Source organism: Erinaceus europaeus, chromosome 12 (genome assembly GCF_950295315.1).
Source record: "Erinaceus europaeus chromosome 12, mEriEur2.1, whole genome shotgun sequence".
Lineage (NCBI taxonomy): Eukaryota > Metazoa > Chordata > Mammalia > Eulipotyphla > Erinaceidae > Erinaceus > Erinaceus europaeus.
This window is the reverse complement of record NC_080173.1, coordinates 69,046,378-69,066,610: the sequence shown is the minus strand read 5'-3', so window position 1 is coordinate 69,066,610 and position 20,233 is coordinate 69,046,378. Positions and strand designations below refer to the sequence as shown.

At 39.5% G+C, this 20,233-nt stretch overlaps 1 protein-coding gene across 13 annotated transcripts in view; it reads left to right on the top strand.

Moving 5' to 3' along the window:
- The window catches only part of SYNRG (synergin gamma), a 116,550-nt gene that overhangs the window by 48,954 nt on the left and 47,363 nt on the right, over nucleotides 1-20,233 (top strand). For 10 of the 13 annotated variants that reach the window (XR_009553119.1, XM_060203927.1, XM_060203923.1 and 7 more), the window contains 2 exons: nucleotides 6,696-7,634; nucleotides 18,433-19,023. Coding sequence is in view for 12 of the 13 variants with exons in the window: in XM_060203927.1 (XP_060059910.1) it covers nucleotides 6,696-7,634; nucleotides 18,433-19,023 (1,530 nt within the window). In the remaining variant the exon portion in view is untranslated. The remainder of the gene's footprint in view (nucleotides 1-6,695; nucleotides 7,635-18,432; nucleotides 19,024-20,233) is intronic. The other 3 variants (XM_060203926.1, XM_060203921.1, XM_060203928.1) reach the window with 1 other exon arrangement.

Genomic DNA, 20,233 nt, shown 5'->3' with positions numbered 1-20,233 from the left:
TGGATTCATTATGCAAGCACTGAGCCCCTGGTGACAATAAAAAATAATAATAGGTTAAGTGCAGGTGGCGAAAAGCTCAAGGATCCTGGTTCAAGCCCCCAGCTCCCCCACCTGCAGGGGAGTCATTTCACAAGCTGTGAAGCAGGTCTGCAGGTGTCTTTCTTTCTCTCTCCCTCTGTCTTCCCTTCCTCTCTTCATTTCTCTCTGTCCTGTCCAACAACAATGACATCAATGACAACAATAATAACTACAACAGTAAAACAACCAGGACAACAAAAGGGAACAAATAAATATTTTTTAAATAATAATAATAATTACAAAATACAGGGGCCAGGTGGTAGTGTAGCGGGTTAAGCCCACATGGCGCAAAACACATGGACAGGCATAAGAATCCTGGTTCAAGCCCCTGGCTCCCCACCTTTGGGGGTCGCTTTGTGAGCAGTGAAGCAGATCTGCAGATGTCTTTCTCTCCCCCTCTCTATCTTCCCCTCCTCTCTTGATTTCTCTCTGTCCTATCCAACAGCAACAACAAGGGCAACAAAATGGAAAAACTGGCCTCCGGGAGCAGTGGATTCCTAGTGAAGGCACAAGCCCCAGCAATAAACCAGGAGGCAAAAAAAAAAATGTGTGTGTGTGTGTGTGTGTGTGTGTGTGTGTGTGTGTGTGTGTGTGTGTGTGTGTAGGTCTGGGCTAGTGAGATAACACAGTGGTTATACAAAAGGCTTTAATGCCTGACTGAGGCTTCAAAGTCCAGGTTCAGTACCCAGCACAACATAAGCCAGATTTAAGCAGTGCTCAGGTAAAAAACAGTAGTAATAAATAGAAAAATAAATACAATATGTAGGCCTTGCCTGAGTATGTAGCTCAGTGAAAGTATGTGCCTGGGAGTCGGGCTGTAGCGCAGCGGGTTAAGCGCAGGTGGCGCAAAGCACAAGGACCGGCATAAGGATCCCGGTTCAAACCCCGGCTCCCCACCTGCAGGGGAGTCCCTTCACAGGCGGTGAAGCAGGTCTGCAGGTGTCTATCTTTCTCTCCTCCTCTCTGTCTTCCCCTCCTCTCTCCATTTCTCTCTGTCCTATCCAACAACGACAACAACAATAATAACTACAACAATAAAACAAGGGCAACAAAAGGGAATAAATAAATAAAATAAATATAAAAAAAAATTAAAAAAAAAAAAAGAAAGTATGTGCCTCACATGTATGAGGTCCTGGCTTCAACCCTGGCACCATTAAATAAATAAAGTTTCAATACATAAACCTGACTTCATCAAAGTATGTTAGTATCACAGAGTTTATAAAAATTTTTATAGTACTTGATTTCTTAGGATTCTAAGTAACAGACTTTATTTATATTTTAATTTTTTATTAATATTTTAATTTTTTCCTACCCCTACAGTTTAAATCATGAAGTGGATGAGGAAAATGTTCTACATAGTAAAATGACATTTATTAAAATTTTAGTAAAAGGTAACTTCTTTTGGTCCTGATTTCCATTCCTAGCGAAGCTCTGGTTCTCTTTCTCTCTCTTTCTTTCTTTCTAAACAACAACAAAAAAAATTTTTTTTTGTTACCAGAGCACTGCTCAGCTCTGGCTTATAGTGATGCAGGGGATTGAACCTGGGACATTGGAGCCTCAGGCACAAGAGTCTCTTTGCATAACCATTATGCTATCTACCCCCACCCAACAAAATTTTTTTTTTAATTTCTTTGTTGGGGGATTAAGGTTTTACATTTGACAGTAAATACAATATTTTGAACATGCATAACATTTCTCAGTTTTCCACATAACAATACAACCCCCACTAGATCCTCTGTCATCCTTTTCCAGGACCTGTACTCTCTCCCAACCCACCCCAGAGTCTTTTATTTTGGTGCAATACACCAATCACTCTTTTTTTATTTTTTTTATTTTATTTATTTTCCCTTTTGTTGCCCTTGTTGTTTTTTTATTGTTGTTGTAGTTATTATTGTTGTAATGATGTCATCATTGTTAGATAGGACAGAGAGAAATGGAGAGGGGGAGAGAAAGATAGACACCTGCAGACCTGCTTTATTGCTTGTGAAGTGACTACCCTGCAGGTGGGGACCCAGGGCCTTGAACTGGGATCCTTACACTGGTCATTGCGCTTCATGCAGTTAACCCACTGCGCTACCGCCCGACTCCCAGCAAAACATTTTTTTTAATTTCTTTTTTTTTAAGTTTTTTTATATATATTTTTTAAATATTTATTTTATTTATTTATTCCCTTTTGTTGCCCTTGTTGTTTTATTGTTGTAGTTATTATTGTTGTTGTCGTTGTTGGATAGGACAGAGAGAAATGGAGAGAGGAGGGGAAGACAGAGAGGAGGAGAGAAAGATAGACACCTGCAGACCTGCTTCACCGCCTGTGAAGCGACTCCCCTGCAGGTGGGGAGCCGGGGTTCGAACCGGGATCCTCATGCTGGTCCTTGTGCTTTGCGCCACCTGCGCTTAACCCGCTGCGCTACAGCCCGACTCCCAGCAAAACATTTTTTAAATGACCTCTTTTGAAATGTTCTTAGGGCCTAAAAACTAAGTATTACAGAAGGAAACTTGTGAGATTCATAAGTTAAGTGAAAAGCTTCTCAGGAAGTAGTGTGCTGAGTGTACCTTCTCATATTCAAGCTTCTAGTGACTTCAACTCATTATTTGCCAATAATTTCCCACAGATTTTGAACTTGTAAACCTACTTTTTAAATTTCTTTTTAACCCTTTCACCTAGCTTTACATTTCTAATGGAAAAGTGTACAAGTCATCAGTAAGTTTAGTTTGCTGTGATTGCCTTTTGAAGTAGCAAAGCACAACTTGTCAATTTCACAGATACTTAAAAGTAGCACACTGAAAATATATTGTGATGAAATTGATTGCTTACTACCTTTTCACTTACAGAAGTCATGTGATTGGTGATATCCTTGCCTAAAATTCTAGGATGATTTCTTTAAGCTTTACATCTGCTTCCTGTCAGTTTGTGAAATTGACTTTAGTTTAATACTGGTATGATGTCATATATAACGAGATACAGGAATTCTGAATGCTGTTTTTCTAAAAGTCCCCTAGTATTATTTATCTCTCTCTTCGATGGTGAATAATTCTGGTGAACTGATTAAGTATCTCAGACAAAAGTCAGCTTCCTCTGTTTTCCATGCGCCTTTCACTTATCAAACTACATGGTATGTTACATATACAATATGTTTAAAGCCTAAATTATTTTAATGCCAATCTTAAGAATAGGATTTTGGTTATAAATACATTTTATAGTACGTATGCCTGTACAACTCATTTTAAGGGAAAATCAGAATTAAAAAAAAAAGGTTGGGGGTTTGGGGTGTGATATAGCTCAGTGGTAGAACAGAACTTCTTTCATGAGGTCTCAGGCTTATTCCCTAGCTCTATATATATCAGAGCTAAACAGTGTTCTTGTTTCTTTCACCCTGGTAAAAATAAGTTTTAAATGAGGAAAAAAAGTTTAATGTTTATTTATTTTGATAGGACAGAAAGAAATGAAGAGAGGAGGAAGAGAGAGACACCTACGGCAATGCTTTTCCCTTGTGAAGCTTTCTCCCCTGCAGATGGGGACTAGAGGCTTGAACCTGGGTCTTTCACATGGTGACGTGCATGCACTCAATTTTAAGTGCACCACTGCCAAGCCTGTTGAATGAGGAAACTAAAGCTTAAATTTTAAGTTACAAATCTCCAGAAGTGGAAATCATAAGTAATAAGTATTTTAATACACTTGATTTACATGTTTTGTCTCTGATCTTTATTTGTTTGTACACCTTAGTTGGTGTTATAGAAGACTTTCAAATACCACTAGAAAACTACAAGTAGGGGCTGGGTGGTAACGCAGCGAGTTAAGCGCAGGTGGCACAAAGCACAGGGACCAGCGTAAGGATCCCGGTTCAAGGCCCCAGGTCCCCACCTGCAGGGTAGTCACTTCGCAAGCGATGAAGCAGGTCTGCAGGTGTCTTATCTTTCTCTCCCCCTATTTTCCCTCCACTCTCAATATCTCTCTGTCCTATCAAGTGGTAATAATAAGGGCAACAAAATGGGGGGAAATGGCCTCCAGAAGCAGTGGATTCCTAGTACAGGCACCAAGCCCCAGTGATAACCCTGAAGGCAAAAAAAAGAAAGGAAATGAAAACTACAAGTATTTTCATCCTAATTTCACACTAGTAAGTGATAATAAAGATTGGAAACCCTATTAGAATCATGGGTTGAAAGCAATAATACAGAATTAATACAATCCCTATCAAAATTCCAATAAACTTCTTTAAAGCGACAAATGTTACAAAAAAATAAACAAATGTTACAGAAAATTAACATGATAGAATAAATGTTACAGAAAATTAACTTGGGGGGCAAGGTGGTGGCGTATCTGGTTGAATGCACATGTTATGATGTGCAAGGACCCAGGTTTGAGCCCCTGGTCCCCACCTGCAAAGGGAAAGCTTTGCAAGTGATGAAGCAGGGCTGCAGGTTTCTCTCTTCCTCTCTGTCACTCCCTTCTCTCTTGATTTCTGGCTGTCTCTATCCAATAAATAAATAGGTATTAAGAAAAGAAAAGAAAATTAACATGGAACTTCAAAAGACCCACAATTGCCAAAGTAATCCTGAGGAAAAAAAGAGCATGAATTTAGGCATCTTGCAGCCTAGGAAGTGACACAGTGGATAGAACATTGAACTCAAGCATGAGGTTCCAAGTTTGGTCCCCAGAATTGCATGAGCCGGGGTGATGTTCTGAATCTCCCAATCTTTCTCCCCATTTCCTGTCTCCCTTTCATTAATAAATCTCTAAAAATGGAGTCATCATGCTTCATGACCTCTAACTATATTTACAGGAGTGTAGTAATCAAAACTACTGGAACAAATATAGACACATAGGGGCTGGCAAAATAGTTCACATGTATAGTGTGTTGCTTTGCCATGTGCCTGATCCAGGTTCAATTGTTAAGTCCCATGCACATTGAAGGACTCCTCAGTGCAGTGATTCCCCCCCCCCCCCACCTCTCTGTCTCTATTTTGGAAGGTGGGGAAAAAAGGAAGGAACAAATCAATGAAATAGACTATGAGGGCCCAGAAATAAATTCTCATACATATGGATAATCTGTGACAGGGGAGTCCAGAACATTACAAGGGGGAAGGAGAGCCTTTTCAATAAATTGTGTAGAGAAAACTGGGTAGCTACATATAAAATTATGAGTGAAACAAGGCTGAGTAGTGGTGTACCTGGTTGAGCACACGTTACAATGAACAGGAGCCAGGTTCAAGTCCCCGGTCCCCACCTGCAGGGAGAATGCTTTGTGAGTGGTGAACCAGTGCTGCAGTTGTCTCTCTCTCCCTCCCTCCCTCCCTATTTTCCCCTACCCTTTTGATTTCTGGTCGTCTCTATCCAGTAAATAAAAATAATAAAAAAATTTAAGAATGAAACAGGACCCCCACATGTTAACATGCATAACAGTCAAGTGGATCAGAGATTTAGATGTTAGACCAAAAACCATAAAATGTGTAGAAGAAAACTTCAGTAGAACACTGTAAGATATGTGCTTCAGAAATGTCTTCAGAACTCTTGATTCCAGTGTCAAGAGAAACAAAAGCAAAAAATAAACCAATAGGATTGTATCAGACTGAAATTTCTACACAGCAAAAGGAGCCATCACCAAAACAAAAAAGACACTTTACTGATTGGAAGGAGCTGTTTACACATCATATATCAGACATAGAGCTAGTAATCAAAAGATATAATGGTAATGTGCACTTTGCTGGATGCACCACTGCCCACCCCCTAGAAGATATAGTGAACTTGCTAAACTTAGGAAATTAATTTAAAATTTTAAATTGAGGAAAGGCAGCCAGGGAAATAGTTCAACTGGTAGAACATTGGACTCTACTGCCTAAAGTTCTAGCTTCCTGGTTTCCTGGTTCATTGTCTGGTACTGCCTGGTGCTCTATCTTGTGCTTTCTCTGCCTCGTGTGATATTATCTCGCCAATGTAATAAATAAAATTAGTTATTTTTATTAGTCATTTTTAATGTGGAAAAAGTGTAAACAGACTCTTCACCGAAGAAAATATTCAGATGACCAACATGCACACGAGCAATGCTTTTGACCATCTGAAGGATCTGGCACTAGCAGGGGTACCACATTAAAATGCATGAAACTGGGAGTCGGGCGGTGGCGCAGTGGGTTAAGCGCAGGTGGCGCAAAGCGCAAGGACCGGTGTAAGGATCCCGGTTCGAGCCCCTGGCTCCCCACCTGCAGGGGAGTCGCTTCACAGGCGGTGAAGCAGGTCTGCAGGTATCTATCTTTCTCTCCCCCTCTCTGTCTTCCTCTCCTCTCCCCATTTCTCTGTCCTATCCAACAACAACCACATCGATAACAACAACAATAATAACTACAACAACAAAAAGACAACAAGGGGCAACAAAAGGGAAAATAAATAAATAAATAAATAAAATGCATGAAACTGATGTTGGTAGGCATTGTTGGTTTGACTCGTATATGTTTCCATTTCAATAACTAGCCTTCAAGAGGATATTTGATAGAGTGTAAACTGGTTAAACAGTGTCTGGCCAGTAAGGAAAGGCCCATGAAAATTATGCTTGTAATTTAATATGCCTCTATAACTATATATTCTTCAGGTTAGCATTCTTATTTGGCTGTGTTTTTTCTTTCAGGAGAAAACTTTGCAGAATTCAGATCTGCAGGAACTGATGATGGTTTTACTGATTTTAAAACTGCTGATAGTGTATCACCATTAGAACCACCTTCAAAAGACAAAACTTTCCCAGCAACTTTCTCCTCAGGAACTATACAACAGACACAAGTGAAAAACCCTCTAAACTTAGCAGACCTAGATATGTTTTCTTCAGTTAATTGCAGCAGTGAGAAACCATTGTCTTTTTCCACTACCTTTAGTGCATCAAAATCCATTTTCACACGAGCACAGTCCGTGGGATCTGCTGCACCTGCAACAACACTGACTTCAACTAAAACTTCTAGTTTGGCTGATGACTTTGGAGAATTCAGCCTTTTTGGGGAATATTCTAGTCCAGCATCCACTGGGGAGCAGGATGACTTTGCAGATTTTATGGCTTTCAGTAATAGCTCTGTGGCATGTGAACAAAAGGCAGACAACAAATACGATGTCCTTAAAGAAGAAGCTAGTCCTGCACCTCTAACTAGTAGCTCGAGCAGCACGGTGAAGAGTGGACAAAACTCGGTTGCTGCATCCAGCAAGTATGATGTCTTCAAACAACTTTCTCTGGAAGGGTCTGGACTAGGTGTTGATGACCTGAAAGACAGCACTCCTTCAGGGAAAAACGATGATGATTTTGCTGACTTCCACTCCAATAAATTCTCTTCCATGAACTCGGACAAATCCCTGGGAGAGAAAGCAGTGGCTTTCAAACACGCCAAAGAAGACTCCGCTTCTGTGAAGTCCTTGGACCTCCCTTCCATTGGTGGCAGCAGTGTTGGCAAGGAGGACTCTGAAGATGCACTCTCTGTTCAGTTTGACATGAAACTGGCTGATGTGGGAGGAGATCTTAAGCATGTCATGTCTGATAGCTCTTTGGATTTACCAACAGTTAGTGGCCAGCATCCTCCTGCTGCAGGTGAGGAATTGGTGAGATTGCTCTGGTAATGGTGACATAGATTTCAAGTATGGTTCGTTGTGTATCAGTGTGTAGAAGGGTAAGGTCCTGGCTCTTAGCCTTTATGACATTTCTTATAATTAACCTCTTCATTGCCAGTCCCTTAAAGCAGTGTTAAATTTGATTCTGTGGATACTTGCATATATGGATACTGTGAATACTATGAAACTTAGATTGGATAGCTAAAATATTTTTATTTTTGAAATGTAACATCAAGTTGGTGTTAGAGGCCCATAAAAATCCACTGCTAAAAGAACTTCACATTGCCAGAAATTTTATAAAGACTTTTGCAATGTCTGCAATGTTCCTCTGTTTTTGTGAGTGAGGTAGTCAGTGTTTCCTTTTATTCTTCTCTTGGGAGACATCTCCTTGGCAACTGCCAATATGGTATTCTGTTTGGTGTACAGAAACTGACTCTTGTTAGCCCAAGAAAGTGAAACTGTCCAGGCAGTAGTTCTGTAGTCTGTCATGTCCCCACAAGAGGAAAGAGCTGTATGTTGATGTCCTGTATGCTAGGGTCTGAGGAGGAGCAGGACATATACTAGGAATCAAGGTGGTTTCAGTGTTAACTCTGCTACCAAAAGTATTAAACTATAACTGATCTGTAGATGGTAGGATCGGGTAACTACTGACTTTCTCATGAATTATTTGAGAACACAAGGGAGTCCTCTTTAAATTCTGTATGGATTTATGTGTAGCAGTTTATTCTCTAGTCCCCCTTCCTGCCAGAGAGAAACTAGATTCCAAAGTGTCCTAGTTTTTATTTTGATTTGGTATTTGACATGTATATAGAAAGATAAACCTATTTTGTGGCCTTTAACAATAAAAAACATCTCAGTGTTACTGCATTATTCTAGAAAATTTAGTATGCATATGAAGGACTTGTTGCTATTTTTTATTAGAGAAGGACACACAAACGCTTCCAGGTTTTCTTCAGATTCAGGTGGAAAAATGTAGTGTTATGGCTTTTGCATAGCTCAGAATCTGGTAAGCCAGACAACAAATTGCGCCCATCCTTGGCTATTGAAATGTTGGAGGTGTTCTTTAATACAGCACTGAATCAGGAGCAAGTTATCAGACACACTTCTGCGTACTAAGGCATTTCTAAGTGCCATGGGCTGTCTGCAGAGCCCCTTGTGCCCATGTCTCAGTCCCCTTTTTGTACTTTTCCTCAGATTTTTTTTTCTTTTTACTACTTTTTCCCCTCCTCCTTTATTATTATTATTATTATTATTATTGCCAGAGCACTGCTCAGCTCTGATTTATGGTGGTGCTGGGAATTGAACCTGAGCCCTTTGCTGCCTCAGGCATGAAAGTCTTTTGTATAACCATTATGCTATCTCCCTAAACCTTTTTTGTTTTGTTTTGTTTTGTTTTTGATAGACTGATTGTTTTTTCTTTTTTTTGTATGAGTTGTTTGACCCAGCTGCTTGCAAAGCGCTTTGTTTTCTGAACAATATGTGATGTTGATTTTAAAAAATCTCATAACATATGTACTACTCTTTTGAATTCTGAAATTATTAGAAGCTATTTTTTTCTGAAAGGGAATCTATATTCCTTCACAGTGCCAATCTAAATGTCTTAATGACATGTGTCTAATTCAAGTAGGATGTCTTCTAATTTTCAGTTTCATTTGGGGATGGGTGGTTAGTTTTTTGACTGAGCGTATCCTGGTTGACCTGTTAAAATAATCTTCTGTGCTCATGTTCTTTTATGTATGTTTGGAACATTCACAGTTTGGAACTTGTAATGTTCAGTCCAGGTTGCTTCTATTCGAGGATATTCTTAAAAGCAGAATGTTTGCTCCTTTTGATCTGTAAGCCTTCTGTTGGAAAGGGGCAGTATCCCTTTAGAGCGGTTGTTAAAAGGGGTTGATGTCTAACCATTGAGTTTAGCACAACTGCTGCATAAACGTATTAGACTTCCTCCATGCGATTTGGCTTCACTTGTTCCTTGTGTTCCTCACAGTATCTCTTGCTCTCTTAGTTTGAGGGTTAAAGGTACTTCTTGGAGAGATAAATGAGCTGATGGACAATAAAATCTAGTTGATATTTCTGGAGTTTATTCCTGTTTCAAAACCCTAACTTACCTCTGAAGGGGATACTGTCTCTTTTAACTCTTGCTATACTTCTTTGTATGGAAGGTAGATAATACTAATAACGTTGCCTGCGTCCTCTGCATATTATTACATTCAGCCTTTTAAGCCCTTGCTGCATATAATTTCAACAAGGCTGCTTTTGTCCTCTCCTACCACTTGTTCCTCTAAGTTTCTCTGGCACTGAAGCATCTTGATGTGCATTCATTAAGATCATGTGGTTTTGTTGGCAGCAAGAGTTTTTACCTTTGTGATACCCCAAGGGGTTAGCAAGACTTCTGTAGCTCCCTACTCACCTACTTGTAAAGTAGCTCTTCTTTGACATAAAATCTTTGTATTTACTAGCACTTTTTAAAAATTTTTTGCTGCTTTTCTGATGTCTTCTTTTTTTCAATTTAGATATTTTCTGTGTGAATGTGCCTTTTTGAACTTGCTTTGGTATATTCCTCTGCAAATACTTACTCTGCATGCTTATTCTGATGACTTATTTTCCAGCTCTTCTGTACCACACTCTTGTGATCTGTAAGTCCAATGTTAATAAATAATTCTTTGGCATATTTTGAAAGTGTGGGGATGTGTGTAATTTGTATTTTTTTTCCAGGGTTATACCAAAGAAATACCTGGTCCATACCAAGCTTAGAGTAATAGGATCTCCTGAACTTAGTTTATCAAGTTTTTATGTTTCCTCAAGCAGCTTTCGCCCAAGGAAGGATTGATACAGTTTAGGCTTTCCCGCTTAAAATTCCGTCGTTATAAATTTGTAACATGACATTGGATGAAAACACAACTTTAAAAAATGCTAACCTTACACTGCTTATACATAATGTGTATATAGAAAGTTTATTGCAGTTTCTTCTAGTAGAATCTGTCTCTACTAAGGATACAAGGTTTGTAGAGTAAGAAGGGGAAATGAAGAGGATGGCTTAAAAGAATTAACTGTTGGAACACAGATTTGCTAGTAGCAAGATACCTATAAATTATCAAGTGTTATTGAAATGAGCTTCTGAGCACAGTCAATGTAATCTGACATTGTCTAGTAGAAAGGGTTCAGGGGGCTGGATGGTGGCACACCTGGTTGAGTGCACGTTACAGTGCACAACGACCTGAGTTCAAGCCCCATTCCCCTACCTGTAGGGGAAAAGCTTTGCGAGTGGTGAAGCAGGGCTGTAGGTGTCTCTTTATCTCCCCATGCCTCTCAATTTCTAGCTGCTTCTATCCAATAAATAAATGGATAAAGATAATAATAAAAAAATTTTTAAGGGTTCAGTATTAGTAACCAGGATGTCTTCAGGACTGAATTAGATTTGAGTTTGAAATTGGGTATTCTATTCTTTCATTGTAGAGCACATTGTTTTTCCAACTTTAGAAGCTGCCTTTGGTCATTTTTATTCCTCCTCCATAATGCAATTTCTTAAAATGACTTCTATGGAATATTTCACAAAGTAGGCTTTAAACCATTTTCTTTTTCCTATTTTGTTTTTCTGACCAAGTACTACTCATCTCTGACTATTAGTGGTGCTGCAGCTGTAACCTGGGACTTCTTGCACACAATTCCAGTACACTGCCACTGAGGCTTCGCTACTCCAGTCCAGCTTTTTCAGATAAAAAGAGAAAGAAGTAAAAGAGGAAAAGACACTATGGCACCAAAGTTTCCCCGGGCTCATTGGGGCCCGGGCTCAAACCTGGGTCACACACATGACAAAGCAGGCACCTTCACTGGTGTAATATCTTGCTGATCCACCATTCCTGTTTTTGGACCAAAAAAAATTCTAGAGAACTAGAAGAGTTAATAGTATGGTTCAGGAGGCGGCACAGTGGATAAAGCATTGGACTCTCAAACATGTGGTCCCAAGTTCTATCCCCAGCAGCACATATGCAAGAATGATATTTGGTTCTTTCTCTCTCTTCCTTTCTCATAAATAAATAAAATTTTAAATGACTGGGAGTCAGGTGGTAGCACAGAGGATTAAGTGCACATAGCACATAGCTCAAGGACTGGTGTAAATCTCAAGGACCGGTTTAAGGCTCCTGGTTCGAGCCCCCGGCTCCCCACCTGCAGGGGAGTCACTTCACAAGTGGTGAAGCAGGTCTGCAGGTGTCTATCTTTCTCTCTCCCTCTCTGTCTTCCCCTCCTCTCTCCATTTCTCTCTGTCCTATCCAACAACAATAGTAACTACAACAATAAAACAAGGGCAACAAAAAGGAATAAATAAATTTTTTTTAATCTTAAATTTTAAAAAAAGGAAGAAGAGTTAGTAGTAAGAGTAGGCCAGATTTGGGAGATATTTTTTTGTTGTAAAATATAACATAAAAAAATCTAGGGATGTTATTATCTTTCAGGTCAAAAACCTTGGCAAAAAGGGTATTTTCATGATTTAAATATTGTATTTAAATTATATCTTATAATTATAAATTATAATCTTATAATTTGAGTCTTTATTTTGTTTTTTTCTTAAACAGAGAAATAAAGGAAATTAAACCATGGGTGATTGCCATTTGAGAGAATAAAAGAAGGGAGGTGGCCAGGCGATGGCTCACCTGGTTAAGAGCACACTCTAATACTTTTGATAAGTTGTTTGGGAAAATTCATAGGGAGAATTTTTTGGGTGCTACTCTCTCCCTTGCATGGTCAGAAGACCTCATTGTAAATGCCCTTTCCTATGCTCATTTGATGAGTTTTTATTTGAAATTCAGGGCAGTGACTGGGGAAATGGCCCAACTGGTAGAGACTTGCATGGCTGAGATCCCTAGTTGAATCCACAGCAGTGCATGTACTGGAGTATGCTCTAGATTCCTGTCTATCTCCTCTGCTTAGCTATTGCCACTTTTCTTTTTGTTGGCACCAGAACTTCAAAAATGCGTGATGCTTCCGTTCTAAGACCAACTTTCCCACTCTCTTTTATTTTTAAATAGAAGGAATGAGAGAAAGGAGGGGAGATACCACAATACCTATAATACATGGAGTTTCCCACAGTGTTGGAGCTCAAACCCAGGGCCTTACATAACTGGTAAAGCAAATACTATACTGGGTGAGGTAGTTCTCAGTCATCTCAACTCTGGGGTATTGTACCTGGGACCTCAGAGACTCAGATGGGAGAATCTGTTTGCATAACCATTATGCTATCCCCCCCATCTGCCACTTTTTATTAAAACTAAAACATGGGGGCCAGGCAGTAGTGCATCAGGTTAAAGTGCACATAGTGTAAGGATCTGTGTAAGGATCCTGGTTCGAGCCCTCTGCTCCCCACCTGCAGGGGGATGGCTTCACAAGCAGTGAAGCAGGTCTGCAGGTGTCTCTGTCTTTCTCTCCCCCTGTCTTCCCCTCCTCTTCCAATTTCTCTCTGTCCTATCCAAAAACAGCAGCAATGGGAAAAAGATGACTTGGGGGGGGGTAGATAGCATAATGGTTATTCAAAGAGATTCTCAGTTCTCTGGTAAAAATAAATAAAAAAATTAAATTTTAGAAAAAGATGGCTTCCAGGAGCAGTGGATTCATAGTGCAGGCACCAAGCCCCAGCAATAACCCTGGAGACAAAAAAAAGAAAAAAAAAAAAAAACACCAAAAACTAAAACATGAGGATGAGGGAAGAGTGGCAGCCTTAGACAGCCTAGTAGTTATGCAAAAGATGTTCATGCCCAAGGCTCCTGAAGTTCAAGATTCTAATTCCTAGCAGCCCCATAATCCACAGCTAAACAGTATTCTGGTAAATAGTAATGTATTTACTAATAATAGTAAATTAATTAAAAATGGAAGCATTGATCTAGAAAGCCAGAGGTTTGAAGATGCTTACAAGACAGCCTGGATGTAACTTAAACCATTAATTTATGCAAGTCAGTAAAGTGAAAATTGAGAGATTTCTTTATTATTTTTTAACTTTTTAAATTATATTTATTTATTCTTTTAAATTTTTTAAAATATTTATTCATTTTCCCTTTGTTTTTCCCCTTGTTTTATTGTTGTAGTTATTATTGTTGTTATTGATGTCTTCATTGTTGGACAGGACAGAGAGAAATGGAGAGAGGAGAGGGAGAGAAAGATAGACACCTGCAGACCTGCACTGCTTGTGAAGCGACTCCCCTGCAGGTGGGGAGCCGGGGGCTTGAACCGGGATCCTTTCCCCTGTCCTTGTGCTTTGTGCCACCTGTGCTTAACCGCTGCCTGATTCCCTATTTATTCATTCTTTACCAGAATACTGTTCAAATATGATTTAAGATGGTACAGGAGATTGAAACTGAGACCTTGGAGCCTCAAGCATGAAAGTTTTTTTGTATAACCACTATGCTAGGGAGAGCCCAATAGCCCTGTGGAAACCACTATGCTATCTCCCTCAACCACAATTGGGAGATTTCTGTGCAGTTTAGGAAACACTGTAAAGCAATATCAATATTTTATAGCCTATCATATACTGACTACTATTGCCCCTGTTTTATACCTTTCAGGGTTTTTGGATGTTATAAGCAAAAACCTTTTTTGTTTGTTTTTTTGTTTGTTTTTTGCCTCCAGGGATATAGCTGGGGCTCATTGTCTGCACTGTGAATCCACTGCTTCTGGAGGCCATTTTTTCCATTTTATTGGATAGGACAGAGAGAAATTAAGAGGGGAAGGGAAGACAGGAGGAGAGAAAGACACCTGCAAACCTGTCTCACCACTTGTGAAGTGACTCCCTTGTAGGTGGGGATCTGGGGGCTCAAACCAGGATCCTTGCACTTCATACTGCGTGTGCTTAACCCAGTGCACCACCACCCAACCCCCTAAGCAAGTTTTAGAGTTTATAGAAAATGTTATTATATTGAGTTGGGGCCATAGCATAATCGTTATATACAAAAGACTTTCATGCCTGAGGCTTTTGAGTTCCCAAATTCAGTCCCCAGCACCAACATAAGCCAGAGCCAAGCAGTGCTTTGGTTTAAAATATATAAATATATGCAGAGTGAAAACTTTGTGAATGGTGAAGCAGTGTTGCAGGTGTCTGTCTCTCTGTCTCGATCCCTATCAACCCCTTCCCTCTCTATTTCTGGCTGTCTCTATTCAATCAGTAAATAAAGATAATAAAAATTTAAAAGAAAAAAGTCTAAATATGTCATAGTTTGTTTTAGTAAGTAAAATTTAAATTAAATCCATGTTGGAAAGTAAACTATAGTTCAGTGAACATTGCTGTTGCTATATAAACATTAGAGAATCTGCACATGTCTCCATTCCCTTTCCTGTGCCCCTTTCCCAAAAGCCAATACATTTTCATCACTTTGGCATATGCTTACAGTTGTAGAAAATGTGCAGTTGGTTACTGTAGTTTCTGTGTTCTTTAGTGGTAATTCAGTCTTTGTTCCAAGAAATATCTTGCTTTTGTGTGTAGTATTTGTTCTGAAGGGATCTGAATCAAGCTTATGAAAGAGACTGGTAGGGTTACTTGCCAACATGATTAAGAAACCCAGGCCTTGATTTGAGGTCCATGGTGGAAAGCAGGTTGTAGTTTATTCTTTTGGCCTGTATAATAGGACATTCTTGGTTTCAAATATACATTAATAATACTGTTATTAAAACATATAGTTGGTGTATTATTTTTGTGTTGTTGCAGTTCAACCTACCACAGTCTAAGAGCTAGCCAAGAGAAACATAGTAATGATTCTGTTTATTTTACTTCATCTGTTTCCCATTTTCATTTTCCTTTTTCTTCTTGTAATTTTCAGAATTCAGCTATCAGATTGAAAAACCATCTATAGTAAATTTCAGTGATTACAAAGTAAAACATGAATTTTTCCTTGTTCTCTTTCCAGTTCTGTTGTAGTTCTTACAGTTGCTTTAATTTACTTATCTACTACCACCAACATTATCACTGGCACTCAGTGCCAGCACCACTAATCCACTGCTCCTGGCAGCCATTTTTTTCTCCTTTTTTAAAAAAAATACCTTTATTTATTTATTTTTTTAATTTTATTTTTTCATTTGTTTATTCTTTACCAGAGCACTGCTCAGATCTGGCTTATGGTGGTGCAGGGGATCAACACTGGGACTTTGGAGCCTCAGGCATCAGAGTCTCTTTGCATAATCATTATGCTGTCTATCCCTGCTCCTAAATACCATTTTTTCAAATATTTATTTATTTTGGGTAGGAACAGAGATTGAGAAGGGAAGATAGAGAGATACCTGCAGCACTGCTTCACCACTTATAATGCTTCCTTTCTGCAGGTGGGGACCAGAGGCTTGAACCTGGGGCCTTATAAACTGCAATGTGTACTCAACCAGTTGTAGCACCACTCAGACTTTCTTTTTTCTCTATTTAATAGGGCAGAGAGAGATTGAGAGGGAAAGGAGAGATAGCGTGGTGGTTATACAAACAGATTCTCATGCCTCAGGTTCCAAAATTCCAGGTTCATCCCCCAACACCACCACCACCATCAGAAGCCAGAGCTGAGCAGGGAAAAGCAGGGAGGGCACAGATAGAGATTGAAAAAGAAAGAGACACCTATAGATCTGTTTCACCACTTGTAAGACCAGGAGCTTGAGCCAAGGTCCTTGTGCAGGGTAGTACACCACCCTCCAACCCCATCTTTAATGTCTTTTTTTTTAGTTTTATTTATAAAATGGACCCAGGATCATTATGGGGTGCAGAAGGTAGAAGGTCTGGCTTCTGTAATTGCTTCCCCACTGAACATGGGCGTTGGCAGGTCGATCCATATTCCTATCCTGTCTCTCTCTTTCCCTAGTGGGGCAGGGATCTGGGGAGGTGGGGCTCCAAGACACATGGTGGGATCCTCTGCCCAGGGAAGTCAGGTTGGCATTATGGTAGCATCTGGAACCTGGTGTCTGAAAAAGAGTTAATATATAAAGCAGAACAAAATGTTGACTATTCATGAACCTAAAGGCAAGAATATTGCAAGTGAAGATTTGGGTCTCTGTTTTGGAAAAAGCTAGTAGAGGGCCCATGACTTTACTAGTTTTTGCCTGAGACTTACATCTAATATGCAGGTGGACCCAGGTTATTGTTTAGGGAGATGATGTCATAGTTGGAAAAAGGACTAGAAAGCTGGATCAGGAAAGAGAATAGCTCCCAAATATGGGATAGTATATAAAACTGTAAACCCCATAAATTTGATCTGGGGCCCATATTCAGCATAGAAGCCTATGTAACCTCTGCCCACTCCATATATATATCATCCCAGAGCAGTGAAGCCCTGATGATGACAAAAGAAGAAAGCATATGTGTGCAAAAAAAAAAAAAAACATTTTCTCTAGTAAGGCCACTAAAATGATGAGTTGCCTTTTTGCACTTAACTATGAAGTCATTTTATTTTAGGTCTTAAGCAGCATCTGATTTGAGGCTGGGGTGTACTGTACAAATAATCATTACTATGTATTGTTCACTGAGCAGGGCCCTTGACACACATTATCACTGAATGGTCACATCACAGTCCACACTCTTCTTTATTTTACAGATAAGCAAGCTAAAGCTGAAATAGCTTGCCTAGTGTCCCTTGAGTAGCAGAGTTGAAAGTTGAACCCCAGTCTGTCAGATTTTAAAGCCTACATTTTTCTGCTACCTCTTAAATTCTTTACACATAGTAAGAATGCTTTGTAAAATGAGTCTGCTGCCCCAACATTCGTTATGCTTCTTCTTGATTTCTTTTTGTTTTTCAAATAATGAGAGGTTACCAAAAGTTGAAGGAGAAATAAGAACCCCAGAAGTCCCAGAACTTTACTTTTTTTTTTTTTAAGAGACTAGAGTAGATTAGAATTTTTTTTTTCCTCATACTCCATCACAGCAATATGACGTCCATAATGGCAAAATAACAACTAGGTAAGTAATTACTTAAAAACCTCATATTTAATCTTGCCTGAGACAGAAACTTCTAGTAACTGATTAAAAATTAAATACCAATTTAATTTTATGAAGCTGTTGGTTTTTAGTTTTTATGTACATTTCATATGACCACTGTTTAAAAGAAGATTTTCTGGGGGGCCAGGCAGTGGCACACTGCGTTAAGCTCACATAGGAGAAAGCACAAGGACTAGCATAAGGAACCCAGTTCAAGCTCCTGACTCCCCCCACCTGCAGTGGGGTCACTTCACAAGCAGTGAAGCAGGTCTGCAGGTATCTATCTTTCTCTCTCCCTGTATATCTTCCTCTCCCTTCTGTTTCCTCTGTGTCCTATCCAATAAAAATGAAAAATGGCTTCCAGAAGCAGTGGATTTGTAGTGCTAGCACTAAGCCCCAGCAATAATCCTGGAGGAAAAAAAAAAAAAAGAAAAAGTAGAGAAAAAGATTTTCTAGCAGTCAAGCAAGACAAAAAAGACATGTTTTAGGCAGAAAATATTGCAACTTTATTTTAAAGTTTATAAGTGAATAGACAATTTATTAAATGATTCTAGTCATATATCAAGAAGTATGCAAATTGGTCAAAGAACTTTTTTTCTACTATTTTTATACCCAAAAACAATGCTTCTCTGTATCTAAATATAAATGCCAACTCAAGAATACTGTGGATTTTTAAAGATCAGATATTGCAGATCAACTCCTTTATTTTAGTTCAAGATCTAAATTTAGTTAACTCCAACATAGCATAGAACTAGTCAAATAAGCTAGACATTTTGCTTCTGCATAGTTGAGGGCAGATTGCCTAAATTAAGAGCCTGCCTCTAATTGTGGGGTCTTGTTTCCCTTTCAGATATAGAGGACTTAAAATATGCTGCTTTTGGAACCTACAGTAGCAATTTTGCAGTGAGCACACTTACAAGCTATGACTGGTCAGACAGGGATGATGCATCTCAGGGCAGAAAACTCTCTCCATTTGTCCTCTCAGCAGGAAGTAGCTCCTCTTCAGCTGCCTCCATTCTTCAAAAGAAAGAGACGTCATTTGGCAGCTCTGAAAATATCACCATGGCATCTCTCTCCAGAGCAGCAAACTTTTCAAGTGAAGATGCTCTTCCAGAAGCTACCTTCCCAGCCTTTGCCAGTTTTAAAGATGTGGTTCCTCAGGCCAGTGAGCAAAAGGAATATGAAAGTGGTGACTATAAAGACTTTACAAGACAGGACCTGCCTCCTGAACGAAGCCAAGAAGCCACATGTGCAAGCCCAGCACCCAGCAGTGCTTCTCATGGTACTCCCAAAGAATGCGCAGATGACTTTGGGGAGTTTCAGAGTGAAAAACCCAAAATCAGCAAGTTTGACTTTTTATTGGCCAATTCACAAAGCAAAATGAAATCCAGTGAAGAAATGATCAAAAGTGAGCTGGCAACCTTTGACCTTTCTGTTCAAGGTGAGTAGCTTTTAACATAGATTTTACTGTTGAGGTTTCTTCCACTGAGATATTAGGTATTTGCTCTTTTTTCTCTTTTTTAATATTTTATTTATGAATGAGAGGGAGAAAAAAATCAGAGCATTCGACAGCAGGGATTGAATTTAGGACCTCATCTTGGCATATCAGGTGCTCTACCCGCTGTGCAACCTTCCAGACTGCTAGATGTTCATAAGAATGCCATTAAGTGGGCCAGGTGGTGGCACACCCAGTAGAGTGAACATGTTACCTTATATGATGACCTGAGTTCAAGCCCCAAGCCCCCACCTGCAGGATGGGAGGCTTCATAGTGGCTAGCTATGCTACAGGTGTTTCTGTCTTTTTTTCTATCTCACTCTCTAGTTCCCATCTCTCTCCATTTTTTCTTAAAAAAAAAAAAAAAAAAAGGAAAAGGAAAATGGCTGCCAGGAGCAGTGGATTCATCATGTAGGCGCTGAATCTCAGTGATAATCCTGGTGACAATTAACAAAAAAAAAATACTAAATAAGAATAAAATGTTCCTGGTTTAGCTGGAAATATATTTTCCTTTTTTTTTTTTTTAAGATTTTATTTATTTATTAATGAGAAAGATAGGAGGAAAGAGAGAAAGAACCAGACATCACTCTGGTACATGTGCTACCAGGGATTGAACTCCGGACCTCATGCTTGAGAGTCCGATGCTTTATCCACTGCGCCACCTCCCGGACCACCAATTTCCTTTTTAAAATTATTTTTATTTAGTATTTTTTTGGATAGAGACAGAAATCAAGAGGGAAGGAGAATTTTGCTACTTTTACTACTTTACTACTTGTGAAGCTATCCCCCTGCAGATGGGTAACAGAGGCTCTAACTTTGGTTGTCATTGTAACATGTGCATTATCTCAAGTGACCTAGAAATAGATTTTTCAAACTCTGAATTAAGGTCCATTATAGATAACTATAAAAAGGTTTCTCTGGGGGCAGGGGTGGGGGGTGGGGCCAGCCAGTGGCACACCAGTTAAGAGCACATTAACATGCACAAGGATCTGGGTTCAAGCCCCGAGCCCCCACCTGCAGGGGGCAGCTTCACATGCAGTGAAGCAGTGCTGCTGATGTCTCTCTATCTCCCCCACTCCTTGACTTCTTTCTGTCCTATCAAACAAAATAACAAAGTAAAAATGGGGGCCTGGAGGTGATTCACCTGGTTAAGCAC